Genomic DNA, 20,987 nt, shown 5'->3' with positions numbered 1-20,987 from the left:
GATTGTCCTCCAGGATTGCCCTCAGTCCAAACTCTTTGGTGCTGCTCCCCACCACCGCCCACATCCCGCAGCCACCGAGCCCTTCCCATGGGTGAGCCCTTCCCGTGGGACACTCCGTGTCCCCAGGGCCTGGGGGGTGTCCTTGGGGACGCTCCTCTCCCCCAGCAGGCCCCTGTGCCAAACCAGCAGGGGCACAACCAGCTGCACCACAGAATCCCACTGGCACTGATCTCCCCGTGCTTTGCTCCCCTTGGAATACGAGTGGAAACCATCCCTGCCTCCCCGGGGGGTCCCAGGGAGGGGCTGCACCCCACACTCGTGGCAGTGACGAGGGGGGACCCTGTGGCTCCGCAGGCAGCTCCCCCTGCCCTACCTGCTCCCGCCAGCCCAGTACTTTTCCAGCTATGGATACCATATGCTCCGTCCCCATCCCATCAAATCCCATCTCCAACTCGCCTTTGAGCCCGAGCCAACGGCCCCGAGTCCACCTGTCTTGAACTAATTCTGTTTGGGGACACGGTGTTCCGCGGATTTTCTGTAGATCCCGCTCACAACGGCCCGGCCGGGAATGGCCGGCTGTGTTTGGGTCAGCCCTACCCAAAACAAACCCGGGGTCACTGCCAGGGCCGGGCTCCCCCATCCCACAGCAACCCCCCCAGCCTGCCAGCCCCATCTTTCCCCCCCCCATTTCCCTAAAAACCAAAGGAATATCACGTTTTCTAGCTGGAAAATAAAGCACGAAGCGGGAAGGAAGTTTGTTCACGCCTCACACCAGCTCCAAAATCCCCCCCTTTCATCTCGGTGTGGCCACTTCAAAGCCCCCAAGCCAGGGAAACATTTGCCTCCCTTGGCTTGGCCCGGGCATGTGGGTGGAGGGAAGAATTTGGAGTTGAATGTTACAGCCCTGCGAGCTCGGGACATGTCCCGGCGTCAGGAGACACCGGGAACGCGGCCAGGCTGTGCCATGGGAACTCGCCCGCCCGGAGAGGAGGCTCTGGAGGGTCTCCTTGGGTCAGAGCCATGGGGCTGGTTTGGAGCAGGGTCCTTTTGCCATGGTAGCTGGTCCCTTTCCCAGCCCTTCCCGGTGTCGCCGTCACACTCTCGTCTCACTGTAACCCTCCGATTTCTCCAGGGCCAAAAAAATAGGGAAAACTGCCTAGTTTTGTCTTTTGGATGGTGGGTTTGACCCAGGGACAAGCAGCCCCAAAGTCACGGCCACCAGCACGGTGGCAGCTGATCCCAACCTGCCTCCATCCATCCCTTTCCTTCAGGGATGCACCTCCAGCCCCATCCCAACCATCGCCCCTAGAAAGGTACCCAGAGAAGAGGCTGAAAATAGAAATTCCATCGAGGAACAGAAATTCCCCCTGAGGTGCTCAATCAGCTCAAGGAGGCATGGAGGGAGAGAAACCCGGGATGAGCAGGGCTGGCTGGGAAATATTCCCACAGGGAATGGGGATGCTCCCGGCAGCCCCCCGGCAGCCCCCGGGATGCCCTTCCCAGGCAGTTGCCCGCAGGTGAGCAGCTCCCCAGGTGAGTCAGGGCTCTGGGTGCTATTCCTGGCTCGCCACTGACTCATTCCCTCAGGCAAGTCATTTCCCTTCTCCTTAATATTTAAGCCCCTTCGATGGGAAAACTCTTCCCAGAGCTCCTAAAGCGGCGGAGGGGGACACACATTCCGAGCTCTCCTCCCAGCATTCCCTCCCCGGGGGTGGAAGGGGTGCAGCCAGTGCTGGGGGAGAGGGATGCAGCTCCCATGGAGGCTGGCAGGGAGGGAGGGAGGGATGGGAGCTGCATCCATCTGGGACCAGCTCTAGTCCAGCCTACGGGAGATGCATCAGCTTTGTTATGACGCTGCCTTTTTTTGGGGGATTAAAAACGGGATTTCACTCGGCTCTCCTGAGAAACTCCTCACCTGAAGATGGAGCAGGCTGGGAGGGAAAAGAGAGGATTCCCAAGGAAGAAGAGGGATATGAATGGAGAGTCTTACAAACAGCCCCAGCAAGGACATCCTGCTCGCACCCCTGGTTGCTCCGAGCACATCCATCCCAACGTGCCCTCGCCCCAAACTCCCTGGGAATCGGGATGCAAACAGAGTGAGGGACATCATGGTCAAAGCCAGGGGGGCAAAGCTGCTCTCTGAGGAAACTCATGGATGGCAAACACCCGGAGATGGCAGAGAACCTTCGGGTTTCCAGGTCCCATCTGTGAGACCCGGAGAGGGTCTGCAGGGGGAAAGGGCCAGCGAGACCCCGCGGTGGCTCTGGGAATTGTGGTTATTCCGGCTGTGCCGGGCTGGAACAGGGAGCCCCGGGGCCCATCGCTGAGGGAACAGCAGGAACAGCATCCCCAGCACCCACCCTGCGGCGCAGGGACATCGGCACCATCTGGTAGGTGAATCAGCCTGCAGACAACTCGCTGGCAGCTCCGCGCAGAGGCCCCCCCAGAGTCGGAGGTGAGATGGAACACGTGCTCCCAGCACCTCCCTGCAGCCCCCCCCGCCCGGCACCTGTGTCCCTGCAGCAGCTCCCTTCCCAAAAATACCACCGGGAAACGCCCACGGAGGGAGCAGAGAAAGGTTTTGTCCTCCCCCCCGAGCACGGGATCACCCCGTGACCCAGGGCATGAGGTGCTGGAGGTTCAAAGGTTGATTAGATCCCAACCCCGTCCCTCTCCAGCCTGAGGAAAAGGGCAAAGGGAGAAGGAGGAGGAGGAGGAGCAGCAGCAAGTCCCCGAAGGAGGCTGGAGGATGGAAGTGAAAGCTGTGGGTTATTTAGGCCACTCCTTTCCTGCAAATCCTCAGCGTGGAGATGTCCCAGGAGCCTCCTCTCTGCTCACCAGAAGCCACAAGAGACCCTTAAGATGAGCCCTGAGCATCTCAACACCTCCAACAAGATCCAACCCAGAGCTCAGGACTCTGAATCCAAGGGGATGACATGCCCAGGTGGATAGAGCCATCAAATCCCAGTGGATTATGTATAGCCAGGGCTGGAACTGCGGGACAGGACATGATCCACGTACCAGGAGTGTCCCAGATCCATATAAAATTCCCCTCAGCTGTCCTTTCTATCCAGCACTGCACCACTTGTGCCGGGCCAAGGTCCATCTGAACTCCCACCAGCCATCCCACTGCTCCCTGTGCCCTCCCACCGGGGTGATGGAATTCCTGGAGGCACTGCTGCGAGAAAGCACCTTGCTCCCAGTGGAATCCCCACCCGGGAGCTCTGCAGGAGGATTCCCACCAAAGGATTCCCCCTTGGCAGTGCCCAGCAGGCAGGAACAGCCTCTCACCTGTGCCCGGACCAGCGACTCAAAGCTGGGTTTGAAGTAATCGATGCGGCTGCTGTAAAATTTGGGCATTTCCTCCAGGAGCTGCTTGTTTTTGGCTTCAAAGTCCTCCTTCACCGGGCGCAGCTCCTCCCGGGCCTGGGAGAGGAGAGGAGAGGCTGTGAGTCAGATACCTGGGAAAACACTCTTCCTTTGGGAACGCCTTCAAAGAGGCCACCCCGGGACAGAGGAATGCTCTGCTTTGACCTGACCCTGGTGGGACCCATGGGATCGTCCAATGGAACCTGGTGATCAGCTAATGGGACCTGCTGGGAAGCGTGGGACAATCCAACACAGCCTGGTGGGACCCAAGTGACCATCCAATGGAGCCTGGTGGGACCAAGTGACCAGTTAATGGAATAACAGAACCTGGTGGGACTCAGGGGACCATCCAGTGGAGCCTGGTGGGATCAAGTGACCCGTTAATGGAACCTGGTGGGATCAAGTGACCAGTTAATGGAACCTGGTGGGATCAAGTGACCAGTTAATGGAACCTGGTGAGATCAAGTGACCAGTTAATGGAGCCTGGTGGGATCAAGTGACCAGTTAATGGAACCTGGTGGGAACCAAGCTCTGACCCTGCAGAGCCACGGGACACCCAGAGAGGCTCTGAGCCAGCTGGTCTTCCCTCCTCTGGAAAAACATGGACAAAAACCATCCCTAAAGCTCAGTCAGGCTGGAGAACATCCCTGGCCATGTCCATGTCCCCTCTCTCCCTGCAATTCCCAGGACCATCTCCCCAGGATCCTGCCCCCACCACCCCTTTTGCCCGTGACCTTCAGCTCAGCGTGTCCAACTGGCCCCTTCCAACAGAAGCGTGGGGAGAAAGGGAAATGTCTCAGGGATGGTGTGGAAAAGGGCAGGAGGGGGTGGGCTGTGAAATATTAGACTGGTTCAAGTCTGCCACTTAATCCCGGTGCCATTCCAGCGGGAGGGGGGGTGCAGGGGATCCGAGCCCGGCCACGGCGCCGGCCCCGCTCCCGGGGACAGAATTCCAGAGGGATGGAATGGGCAGAGCTCCGGGCTGGCAGAGCCTCAAATCATCCCAGCCCCAGAGGCAAATTCATCGTTCCCCACGGACACTGGAACTCCAGGGATGGAGCTCACGGAGAGCAGAGAACTGGGAGTAAATACCTGATTAAACCTGCAGCTCAATAATTAAACACTTGGATGAGACAAGGCCATTTCCCATCAAATCTGGGCCTCTTGGATACCCCAGGTGTGGGAGTGCTTAAGACTCCCTCCCACAGGTGTTTAAGCTCATGCAGTGTTTAGCGAAGTTTTATTATTTTTTTTTTTTTTTGAGAGGGGGAGTAGAATTAGATCAGAAGTTCATTAAGGGAAAAAAAAATACATTAAATAACTAAAACCTGCTTAATCACCAGGACAAAAGCACTCCCGTTTTTCCAGCCCCAGCTTTAGTCGCCGAGGCTGAGCAAAATAAGCTGCTTACTGTTAAATCAGAGGTGTCTTTTGTTCAGGCTGTTCTTTAACACAAAACTTCATTTTTTTTGGGGGGGGGAGAAACTCATCAGAAAAACCCATTTTCTCTGACGCTGGGAATCAATTGTTCCTCCGAGAGGATCAAGCCACGTGCTGGCGGAGCCACAGATTTGGTGGAGAAACTATGGGGAAGATTTAATTCCAAAAAAAAAAAAAAAAGAGAAACAAACCCAAACCCCCAATCGTGATTCTGCTAAAATTTGGGAGAGAAGGGGAGGGGAAAAAAAAAAAAAACTGGCACAACTTCCCGTTAACCAATTACCGGTGATTTTTTCCAAGACGAATTTTCGGAACAGGTGGGAAACATAAAGCTGGGGGAATGCTCTGATCTGTCCCTTTTCCCATCCAGCTGCTCCCTCAGACGGGGAGGTCGGGGGGGGGAACCCCCCTGTGCCTCTACCCCGAGCATCCCCCAGCTCCTGGAGGGGCTTTGATCCCGTTTTGCGTTGGAAAACATTCCCTTTCATCTGGGAAAAGCGGCTCTTTTGCTTTAAAATCCGCATTATCCAACCCGGGGATTTTTATTTTTTTTTTTCCCCCACTGGTAAAAGACACCCTTCCAAACTGTTCATATGCTGCACGGGTGGCCAGGTGCCAAGGGAAAAGCTCTTCCCCAAGTTTTCCCGGGAATGCTGGGTGAGGAGCTCGGTACCTGGTGCAGCTTGGCCAGGACGGGGCCGGTCCTCTCCTTCTCCTCGTATTTTTCCACCTTGGATTGCAGGCGCTTGTAGTCCTGGAGCGTCTGTTCCCGCCTCTTCACCGCCATGTTCAGGCTGGGGAACACGCTGCTGAACCTGGAAAAAGGATGGGAAAGGCCCTGGGATGGCAGATTTTGGATGGATGCAGCGCCCAAGGCACCCTGGGCCAGGTTCTCTGGCAGGGGACGGAATGAGATGAGCTTTTCCCACCCAAACCGTTCCAGGGCTCTGTGATGGTCACACAATACACTTAATTAATGTGGTATTTCCCCAATCCCCCTTTGGAAAGGGGAATGAGCAGGCAGAGAAGCTGAATAAAAAGTCCATGAAAAAATAAATATGAAATATTAAGTGCAGCCATTTTTTGGTTTGTTGTTGTGGTGTTGTTTTTTTTTTTTTGGCATTCTTCTCTTTTATCATTAATTTTTTCTTTTTTCTTTTCTTTTTTTCTTGTTAATTTGCTTTTTTTGGGGGGCAATTTTTTTTAATCTTTCGCTTAACTTTTTTTTTAATTTTTGGGAGGGCAAATTTTTTTTTTTTTTGCTACTCTGGGGCAATTTTAGGGGTTGCAAACCCAGCTCTGACCCCTCCTCCCAGAAGGATTAACAGCATCCAAAAATCAGCCAGGCCACGGGAAGATTTGTGTCATTAAAATGTGTTACAAATTGAGGAAACAACAAACATCTGATGGGGGAGATGAGAGAGAATAGTTTTGAATGTGACAGAAAAGGGAAAAGCAGGAACTGTCTCCCAAATTCCAGTAAATCAAATTATACCAGTGGGAAGCAGGGCTGGGCTGTGGGTTCGTATCAAATGGGTGATGCTCCCTCCGGGGATATTAATTTAATATTCATAATTTACAAGGTGGTTTGGGGGAGTCAAAGCCAGGAATTGGTGGTGAAAAATATATCTGAACAGCCTGGTGATGGATTTTACTTCCAAGAGGGAACAAACAGCTTTTCCACCTCTTTAAATGTTTAAAAAAAAAAAATATATATATATATATAAATATAAAGTGACTGGGGGGCACATTAGCAAGAAGAAAAGACACAAATATCACTTTATGAGTGTAATTTGCTTTAGATGTGACCTAAATCCAGGGTTCAGCTGAAACCACGGGTGTTCCCAGCCGTTCCATCCCCTATTAAAATCCCATTTTCCGCCGCCGCGCTCGCTCCGGAGGGTGCTGATGTGCTGGACTGGGGGGTGCCCAGGGAAAAACTTTTATCCCTGAGCAAAGGGCGAACTCCAGGAGCGAGGGAGAAGTGGGAATATTTGCATTTTTGCAGAGCATCCCTCGCTGAGATGCTGGAGAGGGACGTGATCCTCCAATCCCGACCGGTCCCCGCACGTCCCCCCCTCCAAGGCTCTCATGCTTGGCACAGAACAAATATATACAAATATATATTTATCCCATGATATTCTCCCTCTGACCGACCCTGTTGCGACAGACTGGGGCTGTGGCACGAGGAACAACCTGGAAAAGTCATCAGGGAGCTTCTCCAGCTGCCCGGGGCGGATCAGATGCTCTGCCCTGACATTGCTTTTTATGGGCACCGTCCCACACGGCCCCATTATATTTAAATGGGTGACATGTCCTGGATGCAGCGGGCTCCAGGCATGGCCTCACCAGCTCCTGGGCTGCTAAAATATCTCCTACCTCTTCATAAAGTCCAAAAATACGCCGGGAGAGGGGTTAGAGGAACGGGGATGGGAGGGAAGGAGGGCGTGGAGGATGGGAAGGGGTGGTCAGGCTGAGAGGTCTCATAGAAAAGATGGTTTGGTTTCATAGAATCATGGAATGGTTTGGGTTTGGATGGTCCTTAGGGACCATCTAGTTCCAATCCCACTGGCAGGGACATGCTCCACTGGACCAGGAGGCTCCAAGCCCAATCCCACCTGGCCTGGAGCACTTCCAGGGCTGTTTTTAAACCCATGTTTCCTCTGTGGATGTTTTTTGCCAACAGCACAGACTTGAGGTGGCAGCTTCTGCAGGGATTTCTCCTAATTATTAATGGAAAGGATGGATCCCACCAGGCCAGGGGCTCTCTTGGCTTTATTTTATGTTCTATCCCTGACAGGGGAGGTTTGGTGAGGCACAAACCCTTGAACCTAAAGCAGGGTAGGAGCAGGGAATGAGGGCCACGGGGGAGAGCTGAGCTGCTCCTCCACAGTGAGAATCCAGGCATGGGAACAGCAGAGGAGATGGCCTGAGGCTGGGAAATGTTCCCTTCTCTGCTGTGCAGCAAGGTGGTCACCACCCAGCACGTCCTGGACGTGGCCGTCACCTCCCGCGCATCCACCAGCCCCTGGAAAACACTTTTAAGAGACGTCCCAAAACCACTGAGCCTTCTGCTGGCACCTAAACCCAGCTTTTGGTGGTGTTTTCCCGGTGGCCCAGCCTTTCCCTGGCACATCCACGGTGCTCCTGCATTCACAGAGCCACGAGACACCGGAGAACCCACACCCATCCACTTCTACCCGCAGGGAAGAGCAAACCCTTTGGCTCGGGGAAGCGAGGACGCAGGAAGATGATCAGCCACGCAGTTTTCATTCACTTTGAAGTCAAATCTGGCTTTTAAAGAGGGGAAAAAAGGCTCGATTTTGATTTTTTTTTTTTTGTTTTTGTTCCCCTTTCTCATTCCCGGCATCAACTGGGAGCGATTTGGCAGCCCCGTGATGGGAGGACACCGAGCTCTGGCAGAGCTTTGTAAAATACCTACAGGGCTGCATCTGAAGAGGCTGTGACTGTGTAGGCACAGCAACTACTGTCTCACAAGGAATTTTAATGCATAGATTATACGCTGCATTTCAGAGGGAAGGGGGGGGATCAGCTCCCTGGATCCGCAGCCGTGCCCGGCTCGGAGAGTCCTGAGTTCCTGGGAATCATCGAATCGTGGAGTGGTTTGGGTTGGAAGGGACTTGAAATCATCTTGTTCCACCCCCTGCCACAGGCAGGGACACCTCCCACTAGACCAGGTTACTCCAACCTGACCTTGGGCACTTCCAGGGATGGGGCAGCCATAGGTTCTCTGGGAATTCCATCCCAGCTCCTCACCGCCTTCACAGGGAAGGATTTCCTCCTAATATCTAATTTAAATCTCCCCTTTCCTAGTTTAAACCCACTCCCCATTGTTTCAGCATGGTGATCCTTCACCTCCAGTGCCAGCAGGAAGGATTGGGTCAGTTGTGGCTCCTCTGGACACCACCAAAGTGCCACCAAGCTGTCCCTGTGCCAGCCAAGCTTTTCCTGTGTCCACCAAGCTGTCCCTGTGCCAGACAAGCTCTTCCCATGCCCACCAAGCTCTCCCCGTGCCAGCCAAACCACTTGGTTTAATTTTCATGCAGGATTAGCTCAGCTCAAGCAGGGCAAGATGCTCCTTTCCTTGGACTGCTGTGGACTGAGGCAAAGCTGCCTCCAGCTCCTGAAGGAATGACTCCACCTAAATTCCAGCAGCTCTGAAATCCCCTGGGATTCACAGACAGCGGGTTTCTTGCCCATGCTGATGTCCTGCCCAGGTTTTTTCTCCCTGTGTGGACAGCAATATGATCCCAGGGTGACAGGGAGATATGGGCTCGTGCCAGTGCCAAGTTATTCCTGCGGCTTCATCACTTCACATGTCGGCCCAGTGCCTTCCCAACCATCCCATGCATGTTATTTCCAAATGCTGCTGGTGCAAAGCCTGGCACAAAGGCGCCTGCAGAGCTCCTGCCATCCACAGGCACATCCAAGCCCTCCAAGAACAACCCCTACGGGGATCAAAGATGTTTTCCAAAGCCTCTGGCTGAGGAGTGTGAACCCTCCTGGCGGCAGAATGAGGGACAAGGACCAACCTCGGTGCCACGGGAGAGGAGAAACCCCCAAACAGCACCAGCCCCCCTGGAAGTGGAGCCTGAACAACTAATCCCAGGATTTTAGGGAGTTGGGAAAGGCATAGGGAAGCCTCACAATCAAATCCTGGTCGTTTTACTCCCCACCACACAGAGCAAGGGCGACAAACTCTATCACTGCGAGATGCACAGGGGAAAACCCTGGAGCAGATGTGGGAATTTATCAGGGAATCAAGGAATCATTAAGGTTGGAAAAGATCTTTAGCATCAAGTCCAACCATCAGCCCAGCAGCACCACTGTGTTCACCACCAAACCGTGTCCCCAAGTGCCACATCCATGTTTTCTGAACACTTCCAGGGACGGTGACTCCACCCCTGCCCTGGGCAGCCTGCTCCAACAACCCTTTCCATGAAAAAAAAATTCCTAATATCTAACCTTGTCAATAATCCCAGCACTGTCCTCCTCCCTACGCTCATTCCATATGGAACGAGGGGGTCTGACAGCCATAACCAGCCCCAAATCCCCACCACCAGCCTCTGCTGCTCGAGTTCTAATTTGTTTTACCACAAACTAAAGAAAAATCAAAGCCGACTCGAGTAAAATTTGGAGGGAGTGGTGGTGAAGTGAAGGTAAAACAGCAGCATGGGGGTATTAGAGCCCCAGCCATGAAAGCAGCTTGTGGAATAAGCTGCTGTTGTTCCCTGTCACTTTTTAGGGAAGGCTGCTGAGAGGGGATTACAGCCCAGGCGGCTTAAGAGGAGCAGGTGAGGGGAGATACGCAGGGATAACGAAAAGAAAATACAAATTACTATCTCCCTGCTGCCGTGGGGGGGGAGAGGGGGAACCTGCCGGTGAACTCCTTGTGGGATGACAGGTTATCCTTGGGAAAACGTCTAAATCACCCCGTCCTCTGAATTATAAATCAGGCTGCCACCTCGTCTCCACGCCGGCCTCCCTGTAATTAAAGGATGGGGTTGGAGAGACGCTGCCACGGGAGATAAAAGTGCCCCCCAGGATTCCTGGCACCGCTGGATCCGTTTGTTTGTCAGCCCAGCTGACAAGTCTGGGGCTTGCAAATTGAAAACTTCTTCCCACCTCTCTGCTGGGAGGGCCGGGATGGGGATGGTGGGGACGCTGGAGGAGCGGGAACATCCCGTCACCTCCCTGCCTGCAGCTCTTCTCCTCGCCCTCTCCATCCCAAATCCTCGCCCTCTCCATCCCAAATCCTCGCCCCACGGCTCCCTCCAGCCCCCGTTTTTAGAGCCAGCAATGGGAAAGAGGTGCCAGGGCTTTGGCACAGGGAAAAAAAAATAACGGTGAAACCTTTATTTTTCCCCATTTTCAAGTGTCTCAAACGCTCCTGTTGGCAGCCTGAGAGCTGGACTAGGCTGGCACACAGGTGGCTCTTCCCTATGGTATTATTTTAGGGATGATGGCTTGGATAATGAAAGCAAAAGGAAAGGGGCTGGTGCTGGACAGGGGGGAAAAAAAAGGAATAAAAGAGCTGGGGAGCATCGGACGCCAAAGAAAGCGATGGGAAGCTGGGAGAGGCACCGGGATGGCTCAGGGGATTCCTGCCATTCCTCAGCCAGTGCCCACACGTCCCGTCCACCCACCAGGAAGGGGGAAATTAAAACCAGCCCTTCCGAGGGGAGGGAGAAGGCACAGGCCGGAGGGGGCCGGGCCAGGGGAGCGGCACAGAGGGGGATTAGGCGCAGGGGCCATGTGGCTGCTCTGGCCTCCAAATCCTCATTAGGGGCTCGTTAAGGACATGAAAGCGGCTTTTCCTGCTTCCGGTCCCGGCACCCCTGGAGCTGCTCGTGGCCCGTGATCGGCTTCGGCCACCGGCAGGAAAGGCAGTTTATGGGGTTTATGGGATGGTGGGGTGATGGGATGAAGGGGGTGATGGGATGAAGGGGGTGATGGGATGAAGGGGGTGATGGGATGAAGGGGGTGATCCCCTCGCCGGGGATGCCACGCACTCCAATTGAATTTATACATCCATCTGCTGCTGGATCCCACCTCTGGGATGTCCCATGAGGCTGACACACACCCTTGGGTGGTGGCACCCGGGTGGCAGCACCCTCTGAGTCACCCCTGCCAAAGCCAGGCTGACCAGGACATTCCCGTGGCTAAAGCCTCTCCAATTTTGGGAGCATGTACCCACCAAAGGGATGATACTGTGCTGGGGTGACCATGACATCCCCGTGGCCAAAACCCTTCCAATTTTGGGAGCAGGACCATGTACCCACCAAAGGGATGATACTGTGCCAGGGCAACCAGGACACTCCCATGGCTAAACCCTCTCCAGTTCCCGAAGCAGGAGAATTGTCCAAAGGGCTGCCAGGGTGACCACGACATCCCCGTGGCCAAAACCCCTCTGATTTTGGGAGCAGGACCATGTGCCAGTCGTTCTCAGGAGCAGGAGCACACTCCAAGGGGGTGATGCTGTGCCAGGGCGACCACAACATTCCCGTGGCCAAAGCCTCTCCAATTTTGGGAGCATGTACCCACCAAAGGGATGATACTGTGCCAGGGCAACCAGGACATTCCCATGGCTAAGCTCCCTCCAGTTCTGGAAACAGGAGAATGCTCCAAAGGGACGATACTGTGCTGGGGTGACCACAATATCCTTGTGGCCAAAACCCCTCTGATTTTGGGAGCAGGACCATGTGCCAATCGTTTTCAGGAGCAGGAGCGCACTCCAAGGGGGTGATGCTCTGCCAGGGTAACCACGACATTCCCATGGCTAAAGCCTCCCTGGTTCTGGGAGCTGGACAGCACTCCAAGAGGACTGTGCCATGCTGGAGTGACCACAACAACCCCATGGCCAAACCTCTCCATGCTCAGAGCCAAGGGAACGGGACCGTGCCAGGTGACCACGACACCCCCTTGCCTGGGGAGGTTCAGACAGAGGCTGTTAAATCGAGACCCTGCGGCCCCGAAAATCAGCTCTGAACATGAAAGGCCCTAAATCCCACGGATCCCCAAACCACCTGGCTGGTTTAAGCCGCTTCCTCCCTTAAATGCGGACGCACAACACGGAACACTGAGGTGACACCACCAATCCCTGCCCTGGCTGCTCACCCAAGCCAGAGTGAAGAACTGGGAGAGGGGAAGGAAAAACCAGCTGCCTTTTCTCTCCCTCTTTGCCCCCAAAATCTGCTGATCTGGTGTGAAACTACGCAGGCATGTCCCAAAGAGGAGCCGATCCCTCCCGCCCCTGCCCAGCTCCCTGCCCAACCCACCCGCTGAAATATGCAATATTCTCACTGGGCCTTTGCTCCTTCCCCGAAAATAAATGAGTGATTCCCAGCCAAGGGGCTCGAAAAGCCAAATTATGAATAACCCTCCATCCCCAGAAGGAGAAGGATTTAAACAATACGAGCCTCCACCTCCCCCCCCTCTAAATTTACTACTGCTTTTTTCCAACATGGTTTAACAAATTCCCCAATATTTGCCTGAAAACTCCAATCCCTGGACAACTGAATGGAGATTTTACAGCCCATGTGCCTCTGATTACAATATATTACCACTAATGATAATTGTCTGGATTAAACTTATCTGTTTCTTTGGCTAATAAACTATAAAAGACCACCAGTGAAGATGTAATAAAGTGCAGCTGTTGGAGCAAAAAAAAAAAAAAAGCCTTTTTTTCTAGGTCAAAGCAAATTTGGGAGAGGCTGGGGAGAGCTGCCTCTGTGAAGAGAAGGAATACCTAACTGGAAACGAGAAGAGCTCCTCAAGGCAGCTTTCATTAATCTGGAACTTTTATCCCAGAAATGTCGCTGGGGTTTTATTTGCCAGCAAGGACGAGGGGAGGTGCAAACTCTGCACTTCTCTCTCCTGCATCTCATTAGCCTCAAAATGGACCCTTGGGCTCCTCAGAAATGTTCCTGGACGGGGATGTACCTACAAAGGGAGGAGGAGGGAAGGGAAGGATGGGGTTTTGTGGAGGTGCAGCTTCCCCAGCACGAAATGTGAGCTGGTTGAGGGCACCCAGTGATGGTTTGCAGGTGCCAGAGGGCAGGAAGGGGAGTGGAAAAAGGAAATATCATGTTCTAGGCCAATGGAAATTTAGGAAGTTGGAGAGAATTGCCAAGCCTGGAGAGCAGCCAGGAGGTTGGAGAAAACACCCTTGTGTTTAACTGAAGGGTTGGACAGATAACGGATGGTCCCGTGTCATGGGATCATGGAATGGTTTGGGTTGGGAGGGATCTTAAGGATCATCCAGTTCCAACCCCCTGCCATGGGCAGGGACACCTTCCACTAGCCCAGGTTGCTCCAACCTGGCCTTGGACACTCCCAGGGATGGAGCATCCTCTGGGAAATCCATTCCAGGGCCTCACCACCCTCACAGGGAGGAATTTCTCCCCATCTATCCCTGCCCTCTGGCAGTGGGAAGCCATTCCCTGTGTCCTGTCCCTCCAGCCCTTGTCCCCAGTCCCTCTCCAGCTCTCCTGGAGCCCCTTTAGGCCCTCCAAGGGGCTCTCAGCTCTCCCTGGATCCTTCTCTTCTCCAGGTGAACCCCCCCAGCTCTCCCAGCCTGGCTCCAGGGCAGAGGGGCTCCAGCCCTTGGAGCATCTCCATGGCCATGGACACATGGAAATTGCCTTTATTCCCCTGGGTTAACCACCCCAGGATTTAAAACACAAGGAAGGTTTGCAGGGAAAGGGATTGTCTTTCATTTCATCCACTAACACAAGCTGCAGGAAAAAAAAAACGTAATATTTCAGAAACACAAGTTCTTCCAATTTTAACAGAATGCTGGAAGAAAAAGTTAATGTATCTTTCATGAGGACAATCTAGATAATAAGCAACAAAAGGCTGGGATTTTTTTCCTTTTTCTTTCTTTCTTTCTTCATTTTTTTCCCCCACCCTTAAATAAGGAAGAATTTCTGGTCGTGGAAAGATGACCGAGGTAAAACTCGAGTCACCAAAACATCCCCCAGACAGGAACAAGCTGTAACCTCAGGTGCTAAGTGATCCAGGAGATTTTACTTTCAGATTCGGGCAGAAAACAACAAGTTAAGGGGGAAAAAAAAGAAACCAAAAAAAAAAAAACAACACCAACCCAAAAAACAAAACCACAACAACCCTCTGTGTGTCAAACCTGAACTACAATTGTTATTCAGCAATTTGCAACACTTACTGTCATATTAAGGTAATTTCATTTTATTTTTTGCTCCCTTTGCTCTGTTCCTGTAACAAAACAGCAAATCTCAGGATTGCAGAGGGTGCTGGGGAGAGAACTGAAGTGATCCTTTAAAGGTTTGGGGGCACAACCTGTGACCCTGGGAAAAGTGGGAATTTTGCAAACCAGGGTGACAAAACTGTGGGTGTTTTCCTCTCTGTATTTCCCACCTCTCTGGCTACAAAGGTTCTGCAACATCTCTCCCCTCCTTGCACGGATATATTAGTAGTAATATATATATATATATATACATAAAATATATATGTAATATATGTATGAAATGGTGCTGGTACTTACTTTTTCAGAGGCTCTATGACTGTCTTTTGGATCTGATTCACCTGTGGAAAGCAAAAGTGGACAGTTGGAAAAGCCAGTTTGCACAAGGACAGTCTTGCACAGAGCCCACCCCGGGGTGGTTTGGGATTTGGGGCACAATACAATGTTCTTTAACCAAAAAGGAGCAGATTTGCCCCATGTGCTCAGGGTGGGTAGAAATCCCCAGTACAACCAGCCAGGAGGATGAGATTAGAGAGAAACTTGTGTGGGAGAAGCCTTGGGGATGATGATAAAAAGGGAAGGAGGATCTGTCTGGAAGGGGAAGATACAAGGACTCTGGACAAGGGATGGAGGGACAGGACACAGGGAATGGCTTCCCACTGCCAGGGGGCAGAGGTAGATGGGATATGGGGAAGGAATTCCTCCCTGGGAGGGTGGGGAGAGGCTGGGATGCAATTCCCAGAGAAGCTGTGGCTGCCCCTGGATCCCTGGAAGTGTCCAAGGCCAGGCTGGAGCAACCTGGGACAGCGGAAGGTGTCCCTGCCTGTGGAAAACTGGCTGAGCTTTAAGATCCCTTCCAACCCAAACCTTTATGGGATTTTACACCACCAGCACACCCCGCTCTCCCCTCCTTCAGCCCAAGCCAGTTCACCTTCTCCTGGTTGAAGGAGTCCATCCTCTTCATGGCTGTGTCAAAGGCTGTGACCATCTCCAGGAATCCCGGCTCCTGCTCGCACAGCGGGTTCGAAAGCAGGTCCGAGGAGATTTTCACGGCAGACTTGGACATGGCTGGGGGGAGCAAGGAAAAGAAAAGCAGAGAGGGTCAGGATGCCTCCCGCTGCCAGGGCTGGCACAAACATCTGCACAGGGCAGGGGGGGCAAAAATCAGGCCCTGCAGCCACCCAGGAGGGGTTTAGCACAGCCTTCCAGGGAGACGCTCGCTGGTGGCTGAGGGAAAAAGGAAGGAAAAGCCACCAATTCATTCATGTAAACACCCAGAGAACTGTTTTTATATAAGTTAAGTCTGAGCCACTCCAATGTGGAGCTTGTGACGCTGCCAGAAATAATCCCAGACTAACAAAAGCACTGTTCTCTTAAAAAAAAACCCAACTCCTAGATGGGGGTTTTTATACATCTTCTCTCGACAGACTATTAAGTGTCACTCTCAGCCTCACTACAGCTCTTCCACAATGAGAAAAATCACAGTCCATTAAGTCTTTCCAATGGCTTTACAACAAAAAAAAAGTATGTATTTGAAGTGGATTTAGTGGGAAAGGACCAGGCTGACAGGGCTGGAAGACGAGGCTTCTCTTTTCCTCTCCAGCAGCAGGGACACAAGTTAAGCATTTCCCCCCAGTAAGACTAAATTTTGTGCCCGTGGAGAACAAGCCAGGGGTGAATGGAAAGTCCCTTCAGACCCTGGGAGTGCCACCAAGAAGTCCAGAATCACCAGGTCATGCTCTGATGGGCTTCAGCTCCTGTCTCACTGAGCTTGTTTCCCATCAGACACACCCCTCTTTTTCCAAACACTTGGTCGTCAAAGGGAAAATTCAATCCCTGTGACAGAACCACTACAAAAGAACAAGAAATTAGCTAAGGTACAGAATGGAAAAAAAAAAAAAGAGATGAATAAAAAGGAAAGCATCACTACAAACAGGGATAAAATAGACCAAAAAAAGAAAAAGAAGGGCCACGGGTACTTAAAAAAAAAAATGTTCTTTTTCCTCGGTGCTGGAAGTTATTCCAGCTTGAGATCAGAAAGCCAGATGCTTGAGCCGTGCTACGGAGGAGCTTTGGAAAGGCTCCTACTGCACTGCCTCAGATATTCCAAGTTAAAGCCATCTGAAATAATGGGGCTTAAGATCATAAATCAAGGGGTTAAACATTCCGATTTAAAAGGTTACACACAATTATACAGCGAGCTCAGAAGCTGCAGAGCCGGGGAGCTCAACAGCAGAACGAGCCTCTAACTGTGGAATAACAAAGCTACCGTATCCATCTATTATCCAAACATTAAGGCTTTAGGCATTTAAACCTTTAAACAGATGGGATATAATCCATATGTGTGACCATATCTGAGGAGGGATTTGTGCCAGAACGGGACGGAGTTAAGGACGGCACAACTCCTTCGGCTGAGGGAAAAATTGAGTTTCCCCTTCACAGGAGAGAGGATTGCAAGTGAACTGCAAGGGAGGGGAGAGGCCAGGAGGTCAGGAATTGGAGGGGGGGATTGGGAATGTTCAAGGGGAATTTGGGTCAGGAATTTCCTCTGCATCGCTGGCCTCACCTGCAGGGCGCTGAAAAGACACTGGGGGGGGTGAGAGGATCTGAGGGTCCCAGGGCAGAGGAGAGGAGAGAGAAGAAAGGAGAAAGGAAAGAGGGGAGAGGGAGAAGGGACCACCTGTCCCTCAGGAGGGTGTGCACCACTCTGTGCCCATAAAGCACGTGAGGTGCAGCTCCAGCCAAAGGAATTTAGGATTTTACAGTCCACTGCTCGTTTGCATCGTGATAAAGGTAACGGAGAAGACTGAGGGCAAACCTGAGCCACAGGGATCCAGTGGGTCACCTGCACCTCCTTCCAATGGAGACCTTTTATCTCCAGCTAAAGAACATCCTCCTGCTCCTTAAGATCCTGCTTTCTTTGGAAAAAGGGTGGGGAAAGGGGTGAGTGATCTTTCGCCACGGGACAGGGAGTGCTGCTGATATCCCATTCCCTGTTCCAGTCACGCTGCTGCAGCTGGAAGAGCCTCACAGGGATATTTCTCGTGCAGACAGAGGAACCGGCCTTGTTCTGAGCTGAGTTTTTTGGGAAGAAGGTGGAGACTCGAGCCACCAGGTCCAGTTTGCCAGGGAGTGTTTGCAGGCAGTGAATAACCAACCCCCTCAGCACAAAGGGACAGGGCAGGAGGACACAACACCATGGATAAACTGCCAACCCTGTCGGAGACGGGGGCTGGACGTTGGCTGAGCAAGCACAGGGATGTTCCCTTGGGAATGGGCACTGCCAGGTGAGGAGAGCAATCCTCAGGGATCCATCTGATCTACCTCCCTTCCCCTCAGCCATCCCTCACCAGACTGTGCTCTGACATCTTCCCCTACACTCACGATTTTATGCCTTTAAATGAGAAATCAGATCCTCCTGGATCTGGCCAAGGCTCATTTGTGACTCTGCCATGTAGCAGAACGGAAAAAGAAAGTCCTCCCACAGCTCCTCTGGGACTTGAAATGCTCCATATAAACAACGCCCACTGCAAGGGAGGGGAGGGGAATCCTTAACAAGGAAAAACTTACCAAGGATCCCTGACAATGACCAGAGTCCTCAGAAAGGGCAGTTTTCACCCTGGAAAAGAGTCCTGGCAGTGCCTCTTTCTGGTGCCTTTCCCACCACTCTCCCCGTGCTGGGAAAGGGTGGGAGAGCACGGCAAGCGCCCGGATCCGTGTTTGTGTCTGGCATATCCAAGCACACATGCACACACACACACACACACACACACACACACACACACACACAGGTGAGTCTGGACCATGGGAAGCCCCAAACCTGCCAGCTGGTGGGGCTCCTTCCCACTCGGCTGCCCCGCTGTGACCCCAATCCCACGGGATGAGTGTTGGCCCGGCCCAGCCCACCCCTGTTTGCGCTGGTGCATCAGCCTTGGCTCCCGAGCTGTGGGGGCCCGGCACAAACAGGGACTGCTCCAAACCACATGCTGAGGAAAACCATCTGTGTTTAAAGCAGCTCTTTGCTGCAGGTTCCTGCCCCGCTCTGTTCGATAACCGGCACCCAGCGAACCCAGCTCCCGGTTCCCCTCCGGCGGATCTGTGTCCGTGTGGTGTGGGAACACTGGTTTCCGACTGGAGAAGCTCTGGAGGGAGCAGGGAGGCACTATGAGGTGGGACAGGACACCCAAAAGGGCAGATGTCACCCCAAACGTGCAGCTGTGGCGGGCACAGGCAGAGCTGAGCTGTTTATTGCTTCCTGCATCGCCCACTGCCACGAGGAGAAGCCAAAGGAAGTGGCCACAGAGGGAGTGAGAAGGGTTATTCCCGAATGAGAGCTGCCAGGTCAGCAGTTCCTACGGGAAACACGGACAGCCTGTGCTCTGCAGACCCCCCAAAGCCTCATCCCACCCTCAGTGCCCTTCCCTAAGCAGGTGATTACACCCTGCTGACACAGGAGGCTCAGCTGGAGCTGCTCCCGCCTGGCTGACGCGAGAACTGGAATAACGACGCCTGTTTTTCACTTTGCAGAAACTGAGGCAGAGAAAACAAAGGGATTTGTCCAAGGCCACAGAGCTCAGGAGACAGGGAGCAAGCCCAGAACACGCTCTGTGTTCCCTGGGCTGAGCTGCTGCTCGCAGCCCTCTCGCAGATGGCCTTGTAACGAAGCAAACTGAGTGGGACTGAGCTCGGGATTTGTTTTCCAGGCTTGTCACACATTACTCATGTGATCTCGAGAAAGTCACTTCATCTCTCTGTGGCCAAGTTCACAGTCTATGTATCCTGCAGTCACTTACCCAAGTCTGCATCTGTGCTTTTCTTCATATCCTTCTGAAGTTTTTTGGTCTGATCTTCCAATCTGAAAGATGGGAGAAGAAGGCAAAGTCGGAATCTTGGAAAGAAAGAAACCCAAGTGTATCATACATGCAACAAATCATTTACGGGCTGAATATGCTGGCTTCTGGTAGGAGTTAAAAATATCCAGGCAAGGCTCTACGAAGTTCAGTGCAGCTCAACCCTTTTGGGTTGTTTTCAGATGGTTTTTTAACCTTTTCAAGTTGGTGATCTCTTATTCATAGTTCACATATTTTCTTCAAGTCCTCACACAGCACAAATGGCAAAGCCAAATGCTTCCACATGATCCCTGTGAGCTCCTGTGACACAGCCAGGATGGCAAAGCCACTCCTGACCCTCAGAGATGTTGGGCTGTCCAGGGAGCCCACTGTTTCCTGGGAATTTCACGCTCTTTTTTAGAGCTGCCATAATCTGCAAACCTCAACCCCACTGCAAATACTTCTTAGGACACCTTCCAACACTCAGCCACCGGAAAAACTCTGAAGAATTAGAAATTATAGGGCAGTGAGTGATTTGCTCCCTGGGAAGTGCATAACTGGCTAAAATTCCCTGGGAAGATGCAGTAAGAGGACAGGAGAGAAGCACGTGGCCGGTCCTGTTTGACCAGTGTGGTTGATACTCACTGCTGCAGCTTTCCATATTCCCTTTCAAAGTCTCTCTCCACCTGTGGAAAGAAGAGATGGAAATCAGCTCCAAGGGACTGCAGGGGAGGCTGGAATGGCAAAGCTTTGCAGGGAAACCTGTCCCTGGGAAATGCCGACCCGAACCCCGGGAAGCACAAGCTGCAGCTGTAACGGGTTATTGCTCCAAAAGGAAATGGAGTCTTGGGGTTTTCCAACTCCAGATTCTCTTGGAGCAAAGTCACTGCCACCAAACGTGGCAGCTCGCTCCAAGGATGTGCTCCAGCACATGAACTGGAAGCTGATGGAACGGGAATGCCCTGAAAGCAGGAAGATCACAACTGAGCACAGCTCGAGAGGTGCTGGGGGGATGAGCCCACTTTCTCTTCCAGAAATTGAGAGAAGCTGCTTCTCCTCCAGCTCCAAAGGACCCTGAGGTGGGTCTGGCCATGGCTGGATGCCAGAACCCCTCCCAGCCACTTCTTCCTTCCTCACCCTCACCAAGATGGTTAAACTGCCCCTAAATCCCTCAAGCCACTACTGAGCCCTCCCATCTCTGTATTATTCACCCCCTCCACAGGCTCCTTATCCCTGCCATGGCTCCCTCCCATGCAACCCTTCGGCTGGAGCAACGATCCAAGTGGACTGTGACACCTCAGAAAGGGAGGGGAAACCTGTGCTGGGAGCTCAGAGCTCAGGCACAACCTTCTCCTGACGCTCCCTCAATGACTGCTCCCTCCTACTTGCTATCTGGCAGCAGATCTCCAGCGATGGGAGATATTTTAGGGAACTTTCTTTCCATGCTGACTGTTTTAACACACTCGAAACATTCATTCCACACCTCGTCAACCAAAGAAGCAAATGGATTTCAATTGACCAGCCAAGAGTAAATACATGCGCGTTTGTTGTCATGGGACCAGCACCGGGTTCACTTGTGTTGTCAAGCTCCTGTGCTATTAAGGAAG

At 52.7% G+C, this 20,987-nt stretch overlaps 1 protein-coding gene across 1 annotated transcript in view; it reads right to left on the bottom strand.

The window, feature by feature from the left end:
* The window catches only part of BIN3 (bridging integrator 3), a 39,397-nt gene that overhangs the window by 2,444 nt on the left and 15,966 nt on the right, over window positions 1-20,987 (bottom strand). The window contains exons 3-8 of the mRNA XM_032712542.1: window positions 20,026-20,066; window positions 19,345-19,406; window positions 15,483-15,619; window positions 14,852-14,892; window positions 5,483-5,624; window positions 3,292-3,426 (exon numbers count right to left, since the gene is read on the bottom strand). Coding sequence (XP_032568433.1) covers window positions 3,292-3,426; window positions 5,483-5,624; window positions 14,852-14,892; window positions 15,483-15,619; window positions 19,345-19,406; window positions 20,026-20,066 — 558 coding nt within the window. The remainder of the gene's footprint in view (window positions 1-3,291; window positions 3,427-5,482; window positions 5,625-14,851; window positions 14,893-15,482; window positions 15,620-19,344; window positions 19,407-20,025; window positions 20,067-20,987) is intronic.

This window comes from Chiroxiphia lanceolata, chromosome 28 (genome assembly GCF_009829145.1).
Source record: "Chiroxiphia lanceolata isolate bChiLan1 chromosome 28, bChiLan1.pri, whole genome shotgun sequence".
Classification (NCBI taxonomy): Eukaryota; Metazoa; Chordata; class Aves; order Passeriformes; family Pipridae; genus Chiroxiphia; species Chiroxiphia lanceolata.
Note: the sequence above shows the minus strand (reverse complement) of the source record. Positions and strands in the feature narration are given on the sequence as shown.